The 13,375-nt window shown below is 40.8% G+C and overlaps 1 protein-coding gene across 1 annotated transcript in view; it reads right to left on the bottom strand.

The window, feature by feature from the left end:
- LOC119419796 (signal transducer and activator of transcription 1-alpha/beta-like) overlaps positions 1-13,375 on the bottom strand; it is a 15,279-nt gene extending 1,904 nt beyond the window's left edge. The window contains exons 1-20 of the mRNA XM_037687179.1: positions 13,248-13,375; positions 11,123-11,267; positions 10,954-11,043; positions 10,794-10,874; positions 10,534-10,612; positions 10,361-10,452; positions 8,603-8,754; positions 8,371-8,523; positions 6,817-6,909; positions 5,858-5,917; positions 5,725-5,748; positions 5,553-5,643; positions 5,413-5,454; positions 3,135-3,218; positions 2,916-3,017; positions 2,698-2,833; positions 2,454-2,494; positions 1,435-1,511; positions 1,216-1,355; positions 506-682 (exon numbers count right to left, since the gene is read on the bottom strand). Coding sequence (XP_037543107.1) covers positions 506-682; positions 1,216-1,355; positions 1,435-1,511; positions 2,454-2,494; positions 2,698-2,833; positions 2,916-3,017; positions 3,135-3,218; positions 5,413-5,454; positions 5,553-5,643; positions 5,725-5,748; positions 5,858-5,917; positions 6,817-6,909; positions 8,371-8,523; positions 8,603-8,754; positions 10,361-10,452; positions 10,534-10,612; positions 10,794-10,874; positions 10,954-11,043; positions 11,123-11,267; positions 13,248-13,375 — 1,987 coding nt within the window. The remainder of the gene's footprint in view (positions 1-505; positions 683-1,215; positions 1,356-1,434; positions 1,512-2,453; positions 2,495-2,697; positions 2,834-2,915; positions 3,018-3,134; positions 3,219-5,412; positions 5,455-5,552; positions 5,644-5,724; positions 5,749-5,857; positions 5,918-6,816; positions 6,910-8,370; positions 8,524-8,602; positions 8,755-10,360; positions 10,453-10,533; positions 10,613-10,793; positions 10,875-10,953; positions 11,044-11,122; positions 11,268-13,247) is intronic.

The following is a 13,375-nucleotide window of genomic DNA, read 5'->3' as shown; positions in this document are numbered from 1 at the left end:
GCACCAGAGTGCCCTGTGGACAGGTGCACCAGAGCGCCCGTGGACAGGTGCCCCAGAGCGCCTGTGGACAGGTGCACCAGAGCGCCTGTGGACAGATGCAGAATCTCAGACAGAGTTATAGAAACCACTGAATTATCTCCAAAGGTTCAAAAAGCGTTCAATACAAAAACAACTGGACTTTATTTGTAACAGAAGACGTTTCGCTCCTCATCTGAGGAACTTTATTTTTGTATTGAACGTTTTTTGAATTCATGTCCTGGATGACAGAATCTTCACCAGCATATCTCCAAAGGTTGAGCAATTAAATATTACGTTAAGGTACCATCGTTTTTGTCAAAGCCAGTTTCATTCACTGACATAAACAAATACATATAACAATAAAAATCAAGTACTTGGAGAGTACTGTGTAAATACCAACCCAGTAGTTTTGGTCATCATGACCCATTTCGTACAGTTTTATTCTGAGACCATCTCACTGCCCTGTAAAGAGTTAACTGAACATTACCGGAGACGTTGTAGTAGCGTCCGAAGGCCGTGTCTTTGGGGATGTCGGGGTAAAGATACATCAGAGGGTTGAAGCTCTTTTCATGGGTGGTCAAAGTGTAGCGGTTGATGGCGTCCGGCAGAGATAAAACGGACAGCTCTTTCTTGGTGTACGGCTGTACGGCGTGCACACGTGTGTCTGTAAGGAAGCCCAAGGAGGAAAATATTTGACCCAAGGGCAGCAGAAAGACCATTTTGGGTTTTAGGGTCCACTCATTTCTAAACTAATTGCTATTCTGTGACACCTTACTGAAATCAAAATATTAAAGGAGTATTTTCACAAATGCTAGGAGACATTTGAGAGTTTAATGGTGTGCGTTTTTATTTTCCATTTTTTAATCCACTAACTACTTCTGCAGATTTTGCACTCTTTTAGCTGTTCACTTGTAAAAACATTTAGCTCATCCAGCAGATGGGTGCTCTGACTTTTTTTCTGACAAGTAGCATTGTGTCACTTTAAGCTAGCCTTTTGTTACATTCAGTTTGTAGACACCATTTTGCTACTCTGAATTTTTAGCTAAGCTTTTAAGACATTTAGCTTTTAGGTCACCTTTTGTAAATTTTAGCCATCATTTTGCTACTTTTATTTAGTTTTTCCATTTTCTTTACCAGCTCAGTTTCAGCTCTCAGCGTTGACATTAAATTTGTATTTCTGACGGCTCAGATGCAAACCTCCACTGGAGTGGTCCACCCAGCTGAAGGTGATGGCTCCATCTTGGATGCTCTCACTAAACCGGATCAGAAAGGTCCCGGTCGGTTTATCCTGCAGCAGGATGCTCGTCCTATATCGGCTCACGAACCCCATGATGGCTCTGAAACATGACAAAAGTGCCAACACAGTGGACACCCGCTGACATTTTATAATACTTAAATGATCTGAGATGGTCTTACCCGACACGCCAAAGATCCGACAAGTGTTTTTTAATCAGATCCAGGATTCCGTCGATCCAAATCCAGACATTTTCATCCTGATGCACAGGAAGAAGGAAAAGGTCTTACAACCAAACGTAAAAATTTACTGCATATATGCTACATAAACCTTTTAAAACGGGTAAACAAAGCCAAGTTTGTTGAAACTAAACCAAAACTAAAAACAGTGCATTATTTAAGTAACTCTCATCACCGCCGCCTTGCCAAAGATTACCTCAACATCTGCAAAACTGACCGAGTTATAGCCATTTTTTTAATGTTTGCTAACGATATTTAGCTGTGGCAGCCATCATGAAATGAGTTAATCAGTTATAAATGTATTCTCTTTATTCAAATCTGTTATCATCTAAAACTTAAAAAATGTTTGAAATATGTCTACGTGACCCTTTAAAACAGTTTGAAGGAGGTAATTTAGCAAAATAAGACCCATGGTGTCACTTTTGTGTTACAAATTTCTACAAGAACTGTCGTACTATTCGGCGTATTGTTTTTGCACTACTAAGTGTTTAGCATATTCTTAGTTTCGTGTTTTTCTTAGTTCATATCTTAAATCTTATTACGGTTTTTCTTTAACAGTTTACACTTTTGTTGGATGTAACTGGGACCCTGTGTACACAATTTCATTCCACCACATGTACCACATGAGATGTGAATGACAATAAAGAAAACCTTGACCTTGGTATACTACACGGCTGTCACACTGGTACAATCTAATGCTTTTTTAAAGATTTAGAGCTTTATAGACTAAAAATATATGCAGATACATGCTGCCAACAAATAAAAGGAAATGTAACTCCCCCAAATTTAAAACACAACAAGGCCAGACAAAAATACACTTTTCATTTGCCATTTCTAAACTACCGGTAATAAACCAAGAGCCATGAGTGGATGCCAAAACTGACTCCCAAACACAAAAACAAAATCAAACATGAAACAACGATGCAAAAAAAAAAAAACAGTTTGGCTACAACATTTTTCACCTTGGAGAACTTGCTCCAGTGCACAAGACCTTCAGGATTATCTGTGACATAACAAAAAAAAAAGAATAAATTACAAGTCTAAAGACACAAACTGACACAACACAGTCAAAACATTGTTAGGAAACACTTTTAGGTTCCTCTTTCATCGTGGGATGGGACTTCTTGCTTATACGGATGTGAGGGTACGATCGGTCTTTTCGGCTTCCACGTTCAGAACATCTAGGAAGACCTGCCGAAGACTCACCCACAAACTTGTCTCTGAGCATGGAAAGCTGATCCTCATCAAGCCCTCGCTGGCCGACAGACAAAAACTGCCAGCTCAGAAGTTGTGACAGCTGCTGCCAGGAGATCGGAGGAGGATCGGCAAACAGCGACAGGTTCTGAAGGACAAAGTCCACAACTTTTAACACGGTTTGGACTGGGTGGAACAGTTTCTGCTGATGGTAAAGAGACAGACTTTACCATTGGTCCATTGGTGGACAGCATGTTCCACCACATGATGGAGGCCCAGGCACTGGGAACCTGACTGGAACTGGAGACAACAACCACCGGCAAGGAGCTAGCCTGTACCGACACCAAGGGAAACCCGTCAAACTGTTGTTATAGGTGTAATACCAAAGAACGCTACCTCTAAAGTCACAAATTTGAAACTGAAACAGAAGAGGTTCAAGTGTTTCTTACCTCAATGTTAAACGTCTGCCCAGCAAGTTGCAAAACTGTCACAAATCGTAAAATGTGGAGTTCTTCAGTGACTCCAACAGGACTCTTAATAAAAAAAGATAAAATACTCTTAACTATGGTGCAATCCTCCTAAACAGGAAGCAAATCACATTTGTGGTGTTCAAGATGCAGTCTTTCAGTTTATTATCTGGGTTTTAAACCAATTAAGAGGTCAATGCCTCACCATCAACCTACAAGAGCAAGCAAGAGTTGTGTTCACAGGTGAAGGACACAGGGGACACACATTGGAGAGATTGGACGTCTGGTATGGGGGCTACACTCATAACAAAGCTTTCTAAACCCAGTTAAAGGAGGCTGCATTTGAAGAAAGTAATTACACCAGCATATTTACCGTTGGTGCAACAAATGGGGGATACCCTGAGGGAATGAAGCAGATGGGGTAGATGTTCTGCATGGTAGCAGTAAATGGACTGGCATTTAGGGTCAGGAATACTGCTCGAGCATGATCCTGTGGAACCTACATCTGTCGCAGTTTTGGGGGACAACTTTGGCTCCTTGGGCAATGCACTGGACCTCTGACTTCCCCTGATACTGTACACTTTTTGATGTATGAGTGAGAATATTAAAGGATTTTTAACATTAATTAATTTTCAGCCACTCATCCATGGTTGAGTCAACAGATCCAGCTCCATCTCTCCAGCGTCACTATCCAGATACTCCTGAAGGATCCCAAGATGTTGCCAGGCCAGAAAGGACATATACACTCTCCAGGGAGTTTTGGGTCTGCCCAAGGTATCCTCCCAGTGCCTGGACAACCTCCAGTGGGAGATGTCCAGGAGGTGACATAATTTGATGTCTAAATGACCTCAGGTGATTTGTTTTGATGTTGGAGTAGCAGAGGCTCTACACTCCCCTCAAATGATGAAGCTCCACTAAGCTAAGCACGACCACCCTCTGGAGGCACAATTCACCTCCTTGGATTCAGGATCTCATTTCAGTCATGATCCACAGCTCTTGACTATAGGTGAGTGTTGAAACAAAGACTAACCAGTAGATTTAAGGCTTTGTCTTTACGCTCAGCACCTTTTTGGCCTCAACACGGTGGACATGACTCGTATCCATCGGCTCACCCTACCATCATTCATAAACAAGACTTCTCGAAACTTGAACTCCTCCGTTTGAGACGGAGTCTCTTCCCCAATCTGTAGGGATTGTTCCGCTCTTTTCCTGTTAAGAACCATGACCCTGGACCTAGAGGAGCTGATGATGATTTGAAGACCCAACAGAACCACATCATCTGCAAAAAGCAGATGAGAATTTGGGATGGCAACACAGTGGCTCAGTTGGTAGAGCTGTTGCTTCTCAGCAAGAAGGTCGCCGGAACGAATCCCGGCCCGGGGCCTTTTCTGGGTGGAGTTTGCATGTTCTCTCCATGCATGCGTGGGTTTTCTCCAGGTACTCCGGTTTCCTCCCGCACTCCAGAAACATGCATGTTAGGCTAATTGGTAACTTAAACTAGGTGTGTCAAACTCACTTACAAAAGGGGGCCAAAATTAAAACCTTTTTCAAACTAAGAGCCAATTTCAGAAACTACATAAACTCAAATCAGATACCCAACATATTTTCTTGGTCACGGGTTCCTCAACAAGAGTTTGACTGGTCTCATTTAATGTTCTCCGTTGTGCTTTCAACATCAAAATCAAAGATTACTGAAAAAAATTCAAGCGATAGAAGTATTTTACGTTTCGCATATCATCTTGGGGGCCAGATAAGAAGTCAACAAGGGCCACATTTGGTCACCGGGCCTCGAGTTTGACACATATGCTCTAAACTGCCCCTAGGGGTGAGTGAGAGAGTGAATGGTTGTTTGCCTTGTTTGTCTCTGTGTCGGTCTGGAGACCTGTCCAGGGTGTACCCAGCCTCTCAAACAGTGACTGCTGGATATGGGCACCAGTGACCCAAAAAGGAAGAAGCCGGTAAAGATGATGGATGGATGAACAGACTTTGAGGTTGCTAAACCAGACACGTCTTCACATCTTATCCTGTCCAAACACCACTGAGTTTGAGTCCATTGACTCCATTGAGTCCACACATTGACTCCAAGACCTACCAGGAAAAAGTCTGTCTTTGTGCCAGAAATACATTCCTCAGTTCTTGGTTTGGTTCTAGGACCAAAAAGCCTTTAGAACCAACCCAAGCACCCCAACAGAATGCTTCAAGTGGTATATTAAAAAATATGTATATACAATTTGAAATACCGGTAAATGTTTTTTCTTACCTCATGCAATCCTTTAGTTCGTTTAAGTTTTTCTTTGAGTGACTGAAACAAACAAGAAAGTCGTTACTTACACTGATCCAAAGATCAACAAAAATTCAAGATGAAGAAAAAAAAAACTGAAGCTATTTGGAGTTTCACACCATGTGCTCAAATTCTGCCACCAAGCCTCCACCTGGTGAGTCCACATCCAACACCTTACTGTTGTCCCTGGTGAAGTCAAAGTGACGAAACCTGCAAACAAAAAGATAAACGTAAAGTAAAAATACTTAAAAAAAAAGATTAGATTGTATCTAAATTCGATGGTTTACTGACCCAGTCTTGGCTTCGTCAACATCCCTTGTTTTGAGGGAAAAAAATTAATTTATTTTGCTGAAATTGGCAATATTTACTTTATTGTAAATGATGATAAATATTATAGATTTATATCAGATATTTATTAACTTACTTGTCAAATACAGGTTTGACTTTTAGTAGAAACTTAAAATCAGGAAGGTTTGCCAAAAACCTGAAAAACAGAAAACAGACCATAAACTCAGAGTATAAGTTGGGGAGGACTCTCATCTACTACCACACCAAATTTTAGCTCAATATCTGCAAAAACTGGTTCATTAGAATCAGATTTTCATGATGTTGATTAACTGTGGCAGCCATCTTAAACTGACTAAGAGTTAACTGGTCATAGATGTAGCTCAAATGATTACTTTCTGACTTAAATGTGTTCAGTGGTTCATGAGATATTTTGCTAACAGTGCAAACAAATGCTCAGACATGCGCTAAACTAATATTGCCCTATTTAAATGTAGTTAAACTGAAGAGTCTTATCTCAATGTGTATTTTAAGGTTTATAGCGTGTTTAATCTTTACCAGTTTATTTTTTATGTTCCTAAAAAAATGTATTATATAAAACTGCATCATGTTGCTGATTTCTGATTTATAAACCGGTCAACTTGGTTCAAGGATATGCAACGACTTGCTGCATTCCTGGTGGATTTTGGTCAACAATAATCATCGGTTGTTCGTACAACTCATTGATTTTTGTAATTCAATTCAAATCCAAGATGGCTGCCACAGCTAACTGACATTAGCAAACACAAAAACGATTTTAACTCAGCTAGATTTGGATATTAGCTGATAGGCATTCCCGAATCATCCAAATACTAACGAGAGTGCAAAGATTTCACAATATTGTGTAGGGTTACGTAATTTTCAATGAAATGGACTTTTTATTTTTTTATTTATTTAAAACAAAGATCTTGATGTTTTGGCCTGAAAAGCATCAGGTGATGTACGTTCCTTCAAGGAGCTTCATTTCGTTTCTCAATAGCTCTGCTGCCCTTATTTAACTCTTTCGAGCCTTAAATTTGCCCCTTTCTGTGAATATGTTACGGCTGTTTTCGGTCTTACCGTACGGTAACCTTGAATTGCACCCTGGTCTTCAGTATGAGAGGCCGCTGTGGTAAATTCTGCATTATGGGTTGTTTCTCCACCACCAGAGCACTGCAACACACAACCTCATTAACATTTATATTAACAGAATCTCTGTGCGTTAAATCCAAAGAAGGGTCTTGATTTGGGTCGCATAAGGGCGTAAGGTATCCGATAAGTTTCCAGAACTCTTCAGAAACTTTCCATATTTCTTTGGAATTAACTGGAAATTGGGGGTAATTTAAACACTGTATCATAACCCCCCCCCCCACACACACACACACACACACACAAAATTGTTTGGATATAAACAAATAATAAATTTGACCCATATTTTATGAAAGTAGTACATTTCATGGACTATTTTGCATCTGATAGAATATCCTCAATTTTCAGATGGATTTTGAACATTTTTAGAGTTTAATCTGTTTTTGTTGACGTAGTCCTTTTTTTTTTTAAACTCGTGCGCAACTTTGAACAAAACTTTACGAGACATTAGATAATTATTTTGGCTTTTTCCTCATTCTATAGCTACATTAAAAAAACTTTTCTGTAAACTGCAATTCACAACAAAACTGTTACATTAACATTTACCATTACATGTTCCCATCAGTCCCCAAACCACGTCCTCTTCATTCTCCACACCACATCCCCCTCAGTCCCCACACCACGTCCCTTTCAGTCCCCACACTACACCCACCTCAGTCCCCACACCACGTCCCATCAGCATCAGCCCCGACACCACTTCCAGTGTTTCCCCTATCATTATACAAGCGGGATGCCCCACCCCGTAAACAGAACTGATCCCCCACCCGGCACTTACATAGTGCTAAGCTAGCAGCGCGCAATACAGGCGCTCTAGCTAAAAAGCTAAAGGCACCTCTTCCCTCATGCTGAACGCCCCCCGCCCAAAAACAGTTGGTACAAGCTATGCTCTGACATGTCTCCGTCCCCCCAGTCAACAAAAATCATGGATGGGATGAGCACCCCACCATGGCAAGTTAGCTAGAGGAAACACTGACTTCCCTTCCAGTCCCCACACCACATCCCCCTCAGTCCCCACACCGCATCCCATTACCATCAGTCCCCACACCACGTCCCATCAGCATCAGTCCCAACACCACTTCCCTTTCAGTCCCCACACCACATACCCCTCAGTCCCCACACCGCATCCTCCCCAGTCCCCACACCACGTCCCATCAGCATCAATCCCCACACCACATCCCCCTCAGTCCCCACACCACGTCCCTCTCAATCCCCACACCACATCCCCCTCAGTCCCCACACCATGTCCCCTTCAGTCCCCACATCACGTCCCTCACAAGGTGCAGTACCCCTCACTGCAAGGTACAGCAGTTACACCTGGTTGTTTTAGTCTAGATTGTGCTAAAATGTATTTTCCCCAAAACAACTTTAAACATTTTAAATTATTTGTTTTTATCCCCAAAAATTCCTGTTTATTCACAAGGAAAGTTTCATGGACGGTGAAAATTTCCAGAGTTTTGCAACCCTTATCTTGACGTCACAACTTACTTTGTGAGAAGCTTTGTGATCAAAAAAAGGGCAAATTTATTGAGCTCTGCAATCGGAGCAGAGATGTCGGCTCTGCTGTATTTCTTGTTCTGGTCCTGCAGCTTCTCCAGCTGCTCACGGACTCCGAGCAGCACCTCAGCAACAGCCGTGAACCTGCAAACACGCAAACGCATGCAGGATAGTTGCTTTAACCGGAGAGCAAACCTAAGACTTAACCAACGTACGCCCTTACCACTTCTGGAGGAGTTCCAGACTGGTGTCCACTGGACTTCCAATGCAGGACAGCTGCTGCCTGCGCTTCCACTCAGGAAGCTCCTCGTTGGTGAGCGTTGCCACAGTTTGGGCCATTTCATTCAAAATGTTCACCAACTGCTGCAGCACAGTCTGACAAATGTATAGGTAAAATAAAAATAAAAAAGAGATTTTAAGAAAATGCATTTACTACGAAAATAGAATGTGCCTGCTGAGTTATAAAGAACTTTGCTTAAGAAGCAGAAACTGAGCTGAATGCCAACTGTATCAAAAGCTAGCTCAATTATAAAATGATTTCTAAATCAAAATTTGCATTAGAATAAAAAAATATCTATATATATATATATATATATATATATATATATATATATATATATATTACAAATTTGAGCAATTTATTAACAAGGGTAGAATAAGCATTAGCAGCAGTAGCTGAATGGTGGTTGAATGAAAATAGTCTGAGCATTATAAGTAGCAGTAGTAAAACTAGCATTAATATAATTAGCAATAATAAAATTAGCATTAGCAGTAGTACTAGAAATAGCATTACTATAATTACCAGTAGAACAATAAGTATTAGCAGCAGTACTCCTAGTATACATAGAAGCAGTAGTGGAATTAGCATTAGCAGCAGTAGTCTTAGCATTACTATAATTCAGTGGTTCTCAACACTGGTCCTTGAGGAACACCATCCTGAATGTTTTACTTGTTTCTCTGCTCCAACACACCTGATTCAGTGGTTTAATTACTTCCTAAATTCAGCAGAAGCCTGTTAATCACCCTTTCATTCAAATCAGGTGTGTTGGAGTAGAGGAACAACTAAAACATGCAGGATGGTGTTCCTCAGGGACCATGGTTGGGAACCACTGCTATAATTAACACTAACAGAAGCATTAGTAGCAGTACTCTAGTATAAATAAGCAGTAGCAAAGTTAGCATCGGCATCAGTAGTTTTGGGATTATTAGAATTGCCAGTAGTATAATCAAGATTATCAATTCTATTCCTAGCATAAATATAAATAGTAGAATTAACATCAGTAGCAGTAGCCTTCACATAATTATAAATACAAGTAGTAGAATTTGCATGAGCAGCTGTGGTCTTATCATTAAAATGACGAGTACTAGCAAGTACAGATATAGTATTACCAGAACCCTGAAGTAGATTAGAGGACTACGGTAAATGTTCAAAAGATGTCAAGAGATGTCAATTAAATTTTAGGATTTTTTTTTTTGTTAAATAATGTAAATATTTTGAAAAATAATAAATGAAAAGCAATAGCATTCATCATTTAAACAAAATGAACATTTTGATAAACCATTAAAATGACACAACGTATGCAGGTATAGTTAGATGCCAAGGATTCTACAGAAAAAAAGGAAATGAATAGTTTTAATGCTGAATCATTCCTTGAAGGAATGTACATCGCCTGCCGCCAGGTGAGCCGAAGTCTTAAATATTTTGTGTGATCTGTTAGCACTCAAGAGTATGTGCTGGGGATGACTCCCAGCTACTACCACACCAAGTTTTAGCTCAATACCTTAAAAAAATAAATACCACTTTTGAGTTATCTAAGGTGTAAGGAATAACTGAAGCAGCCATCTTGAATCAAATGTTATCACTTCATTCCAGGAGTACTTTTTGAGTTTCTTGAGCAGTCCATAAGATATTTTGCTAACAGATAAGCATCACTGTTGATCAATGCGTTTTAAAATGTGCTGACATTTGCATGGACTGCACCTGCTTTGCTTGTGTGATTAACATGGTTTGTTTGTTACATCCCTCCTCCACCATTTTAGCTTGGATCCGGGCCAGGTCAGTATTCTGCTCCACTGGTAAACGAACAAAAAAAGACTTCTGTCAAACACAAAGAAGCTCAAACGGATCCGGTGCTGCCGATTCGGGTGTCAGACCGTTGCTTTGCCAGGTTTTCTGGATGAAGTCGAGCTTTTCGTTCCGACCCTCCAGCGTTTTGATCTCCTTCTTCAGCTCCTGCGAGAAAATATTTTTCAGATTAGAAAAAAAAAAACGCAGCGCGGGGCCAACACTGGGCTGGCCCGCCAAAGAACAATCAGTGCTAACGAGACGAGTATTCGGGCTGCCATTTTGGAGAGTGTTTCTCTAGTTCAGTGAGAAAAATAATGACTAAAAAGGGTGTAAAGACAGAGTTTACCAATATCTTCCTCTTTAGATCGAAGACTTTGCTGTCCAACTGTCCCCACTTCTGAGGCATGGCCGACTTATCGTTGCAGCTCTGAAAAAAATTAACATGTTACCCATTTAAAAGTCAGAAATGTGTACTTTTTTTCACTCAATGTCTTTAAGGGACTCACCTGAGTAGCTGAATCAAGGATCTTCCTCTCCTCCTTCAGGCAGTCTGACAAAATTCTAGCCAAGTTCATCCAATCATCCTGGAAATGTTCCTTAAAAAAATAAAATGAAATTACCTAAAGTCTAACGAGAAGTTCTCAAGCCAAAGTTCAAAAACAATAAAATCCGTACCACCAAATAGTCCTTCATCCACCTAAAATCCGGCGCCTGCAGGATGTTGTTCTCCTGGACAGAACAGTTCCACTGTTCCTCCAAGTTGTCCAAAAAAGCCTGGTAACAAGTTCTCGCTGCATTCTCATCAACAGCTGCAGAATCCCTGAAACAAAAAGAGAACATTCAGGATTTAATTTGTGCACGTTTCATATTGACGATATAAACTATTTAACACCTTCAAAACCTCATCTGAGCTTTGACAACCCAAAGGCAGCAGGAGAGTTAAAATTAAACATTCAATTCAAAAATACTTTATTAATCCCAAAGGGAAATTATTTGTTGTTGTAACTCGTTATCCTCATTTCATTAAGAGATGTTATAGATACTGATGGCTGTAGGCAGGAAGGATCTCTTGTAAAGGTCCATCCCACAGTGGATCCTAAGAAACTGGTTGCAGATGTCGTCCGATCAGTCCACCCAGACTCAGCTGGCCTCTCGATTCCCCCGGGCTGTAGGACCGCCCGAATGCCGGGCAGAACTCCTCCCAGAGCGATGGCCACTCCTCCCAGCAGTCTGCCGAGCTCCTCATCACTGCGGACAGCCAGCTGTAGGTGCAGAGGGACGATCCTGTCCTTCCGCGGTCACGAGCCGTGTTTCCTGCTAGTTCCAGGATCTCAGTGGTCAGGCACTCGAGCACAGCTGGCAGGTAGATGAGAATGCATCTGCAGAACATCCTTTTCAACTCATTTGAGATTTGGGGCTGTAGTTGAGATATTATTTGAGCTTTTGAGATGTTAATCAGCTGGTTGGTTGTAGAAAACTGCCTTGTTGCCATGGTTACGCATCATAACAAATGTCCAAAACTAAAAAAGTTTCAGTAAAAATCCTTCCAGCTGCACAGCATCTGATACCAGAGGAAACAATCGTCCAAAAAATGTGATTTACATCCAGAAAAAGAGGAATTAAAGTTTCCAAAAGCAAAATCTCAGGATGAGCAGCACAATTCTAGAAACACGTGTAACAGGCAGGGTGTTATTTTTACATTATTATAGATGTGGGGTTTGTCAAAATTGGTTTATTTACTCTTCAACTTCACTTTGTTTAGTGAAAAAGTTATTTCTCCTGACATTTGTTGGTATACAAGTTATGCTGTGCTGCTCTTGACAGCTGGAGGTTACCATAGCAACCAGTAACTGACAACTTGTCTCCATTTTCTGTTGTCATCTGTAACTGTGGTATGTACGGTATTAGCTTTGTGTTTTCTTTACAAGTATTATGTTTTAATATTTATTTAATATATTTCCTAATCAACTTAAGAAGTGTGTCTTTTTAGTTGTAAATATGTGAAGATTATTTAAGAACAGATGGCAACCCAATTATGTTGTGAATTGATGCTAGCTAGTTGGCGCTAATCGCTATTAGCACCAGCTAATGTAGTAGTTTTTTTAACAAGTGCTAATTGAAGTTATAAACAAAGTCAACTTGGGTAAATATTTTCTTACAGGTTACATTTACAGACTTGCTTTTAATTTTTGCATCCTAAAGCAAAAATTCAGTCAGGTTTGATTTTATGATTTAAAACGTTGAAGGATGACACGGCTCATTTCCAACCCATCCACCCAATAATCTGTTCAAATACCCAGCAGTTCTTAGTGTGTGTAACTAAAATGACATGAAGTATTCCCAACATTGTAACAAATACGTTTCAGTAACTTCAGTTCCCAATTTATTTGTTTAAATATGTTTGAACGCTTCGAGTTGAATGGTTCCAGAGAATCAGTTCGAGTTTCACCAACCTATCAGGTTTACATCTGCATTCCTTCTGAAGGAGTTCTGTTGTTGTGCGTGGGTGCGTATGAACGGATTAACGAGAGCGCCGTAAAGCGCTTTGCAGAACCCAGATAGGTTAAAACACCTGTATCATTTAAAAATGGCCGCTGTGCATTAAGGTAAAAAGCTGGATCTGCTCTCGTGTTTTTCATCCAGAGCTGCAGAGACAGGAAGGATTTTAAATCCTGCTGCTTCCCTGGGGTCAAATCCAAGACTGAAATGTCAGGCCTTGACACTGAGCCAGATTACAGCCTCCTGACTCTGACCCAAGGGCAGCAGGAGGGTTAATCATCAATAGTCGGGCAATCCCTACCAGTCTTGTTTCTCAATCCAGTTGGAGACCCAGTGCCGGATTACTTTGGGGAACCGGCCTTCATATAGCTGCCGGACCTGGTTCTGGAGAGCAGAGTCCAGCTTCAACAGGTTCTGCCACTGCGCCAT

Source organism: Nematolebias whitei, chromosome 13 (genome assembly GCF_014905685.2).
Source record: "Nematolebias whitei isolate Nwh7 chromosome 13, NemWhi1, whole genome shotgun sequence".
NCBI classification, from domain to species: Eukaryota; Metazoa; Chordata; class Actinopteri; order Cyprinodontiformes; family Rivulidae; genus Nematolebias; species Nematolebias whitei.
Note: the sequence above shows the minus strand (reverse complement) of the source record. Positions and strands in the feature narration are given on the sequence as shown.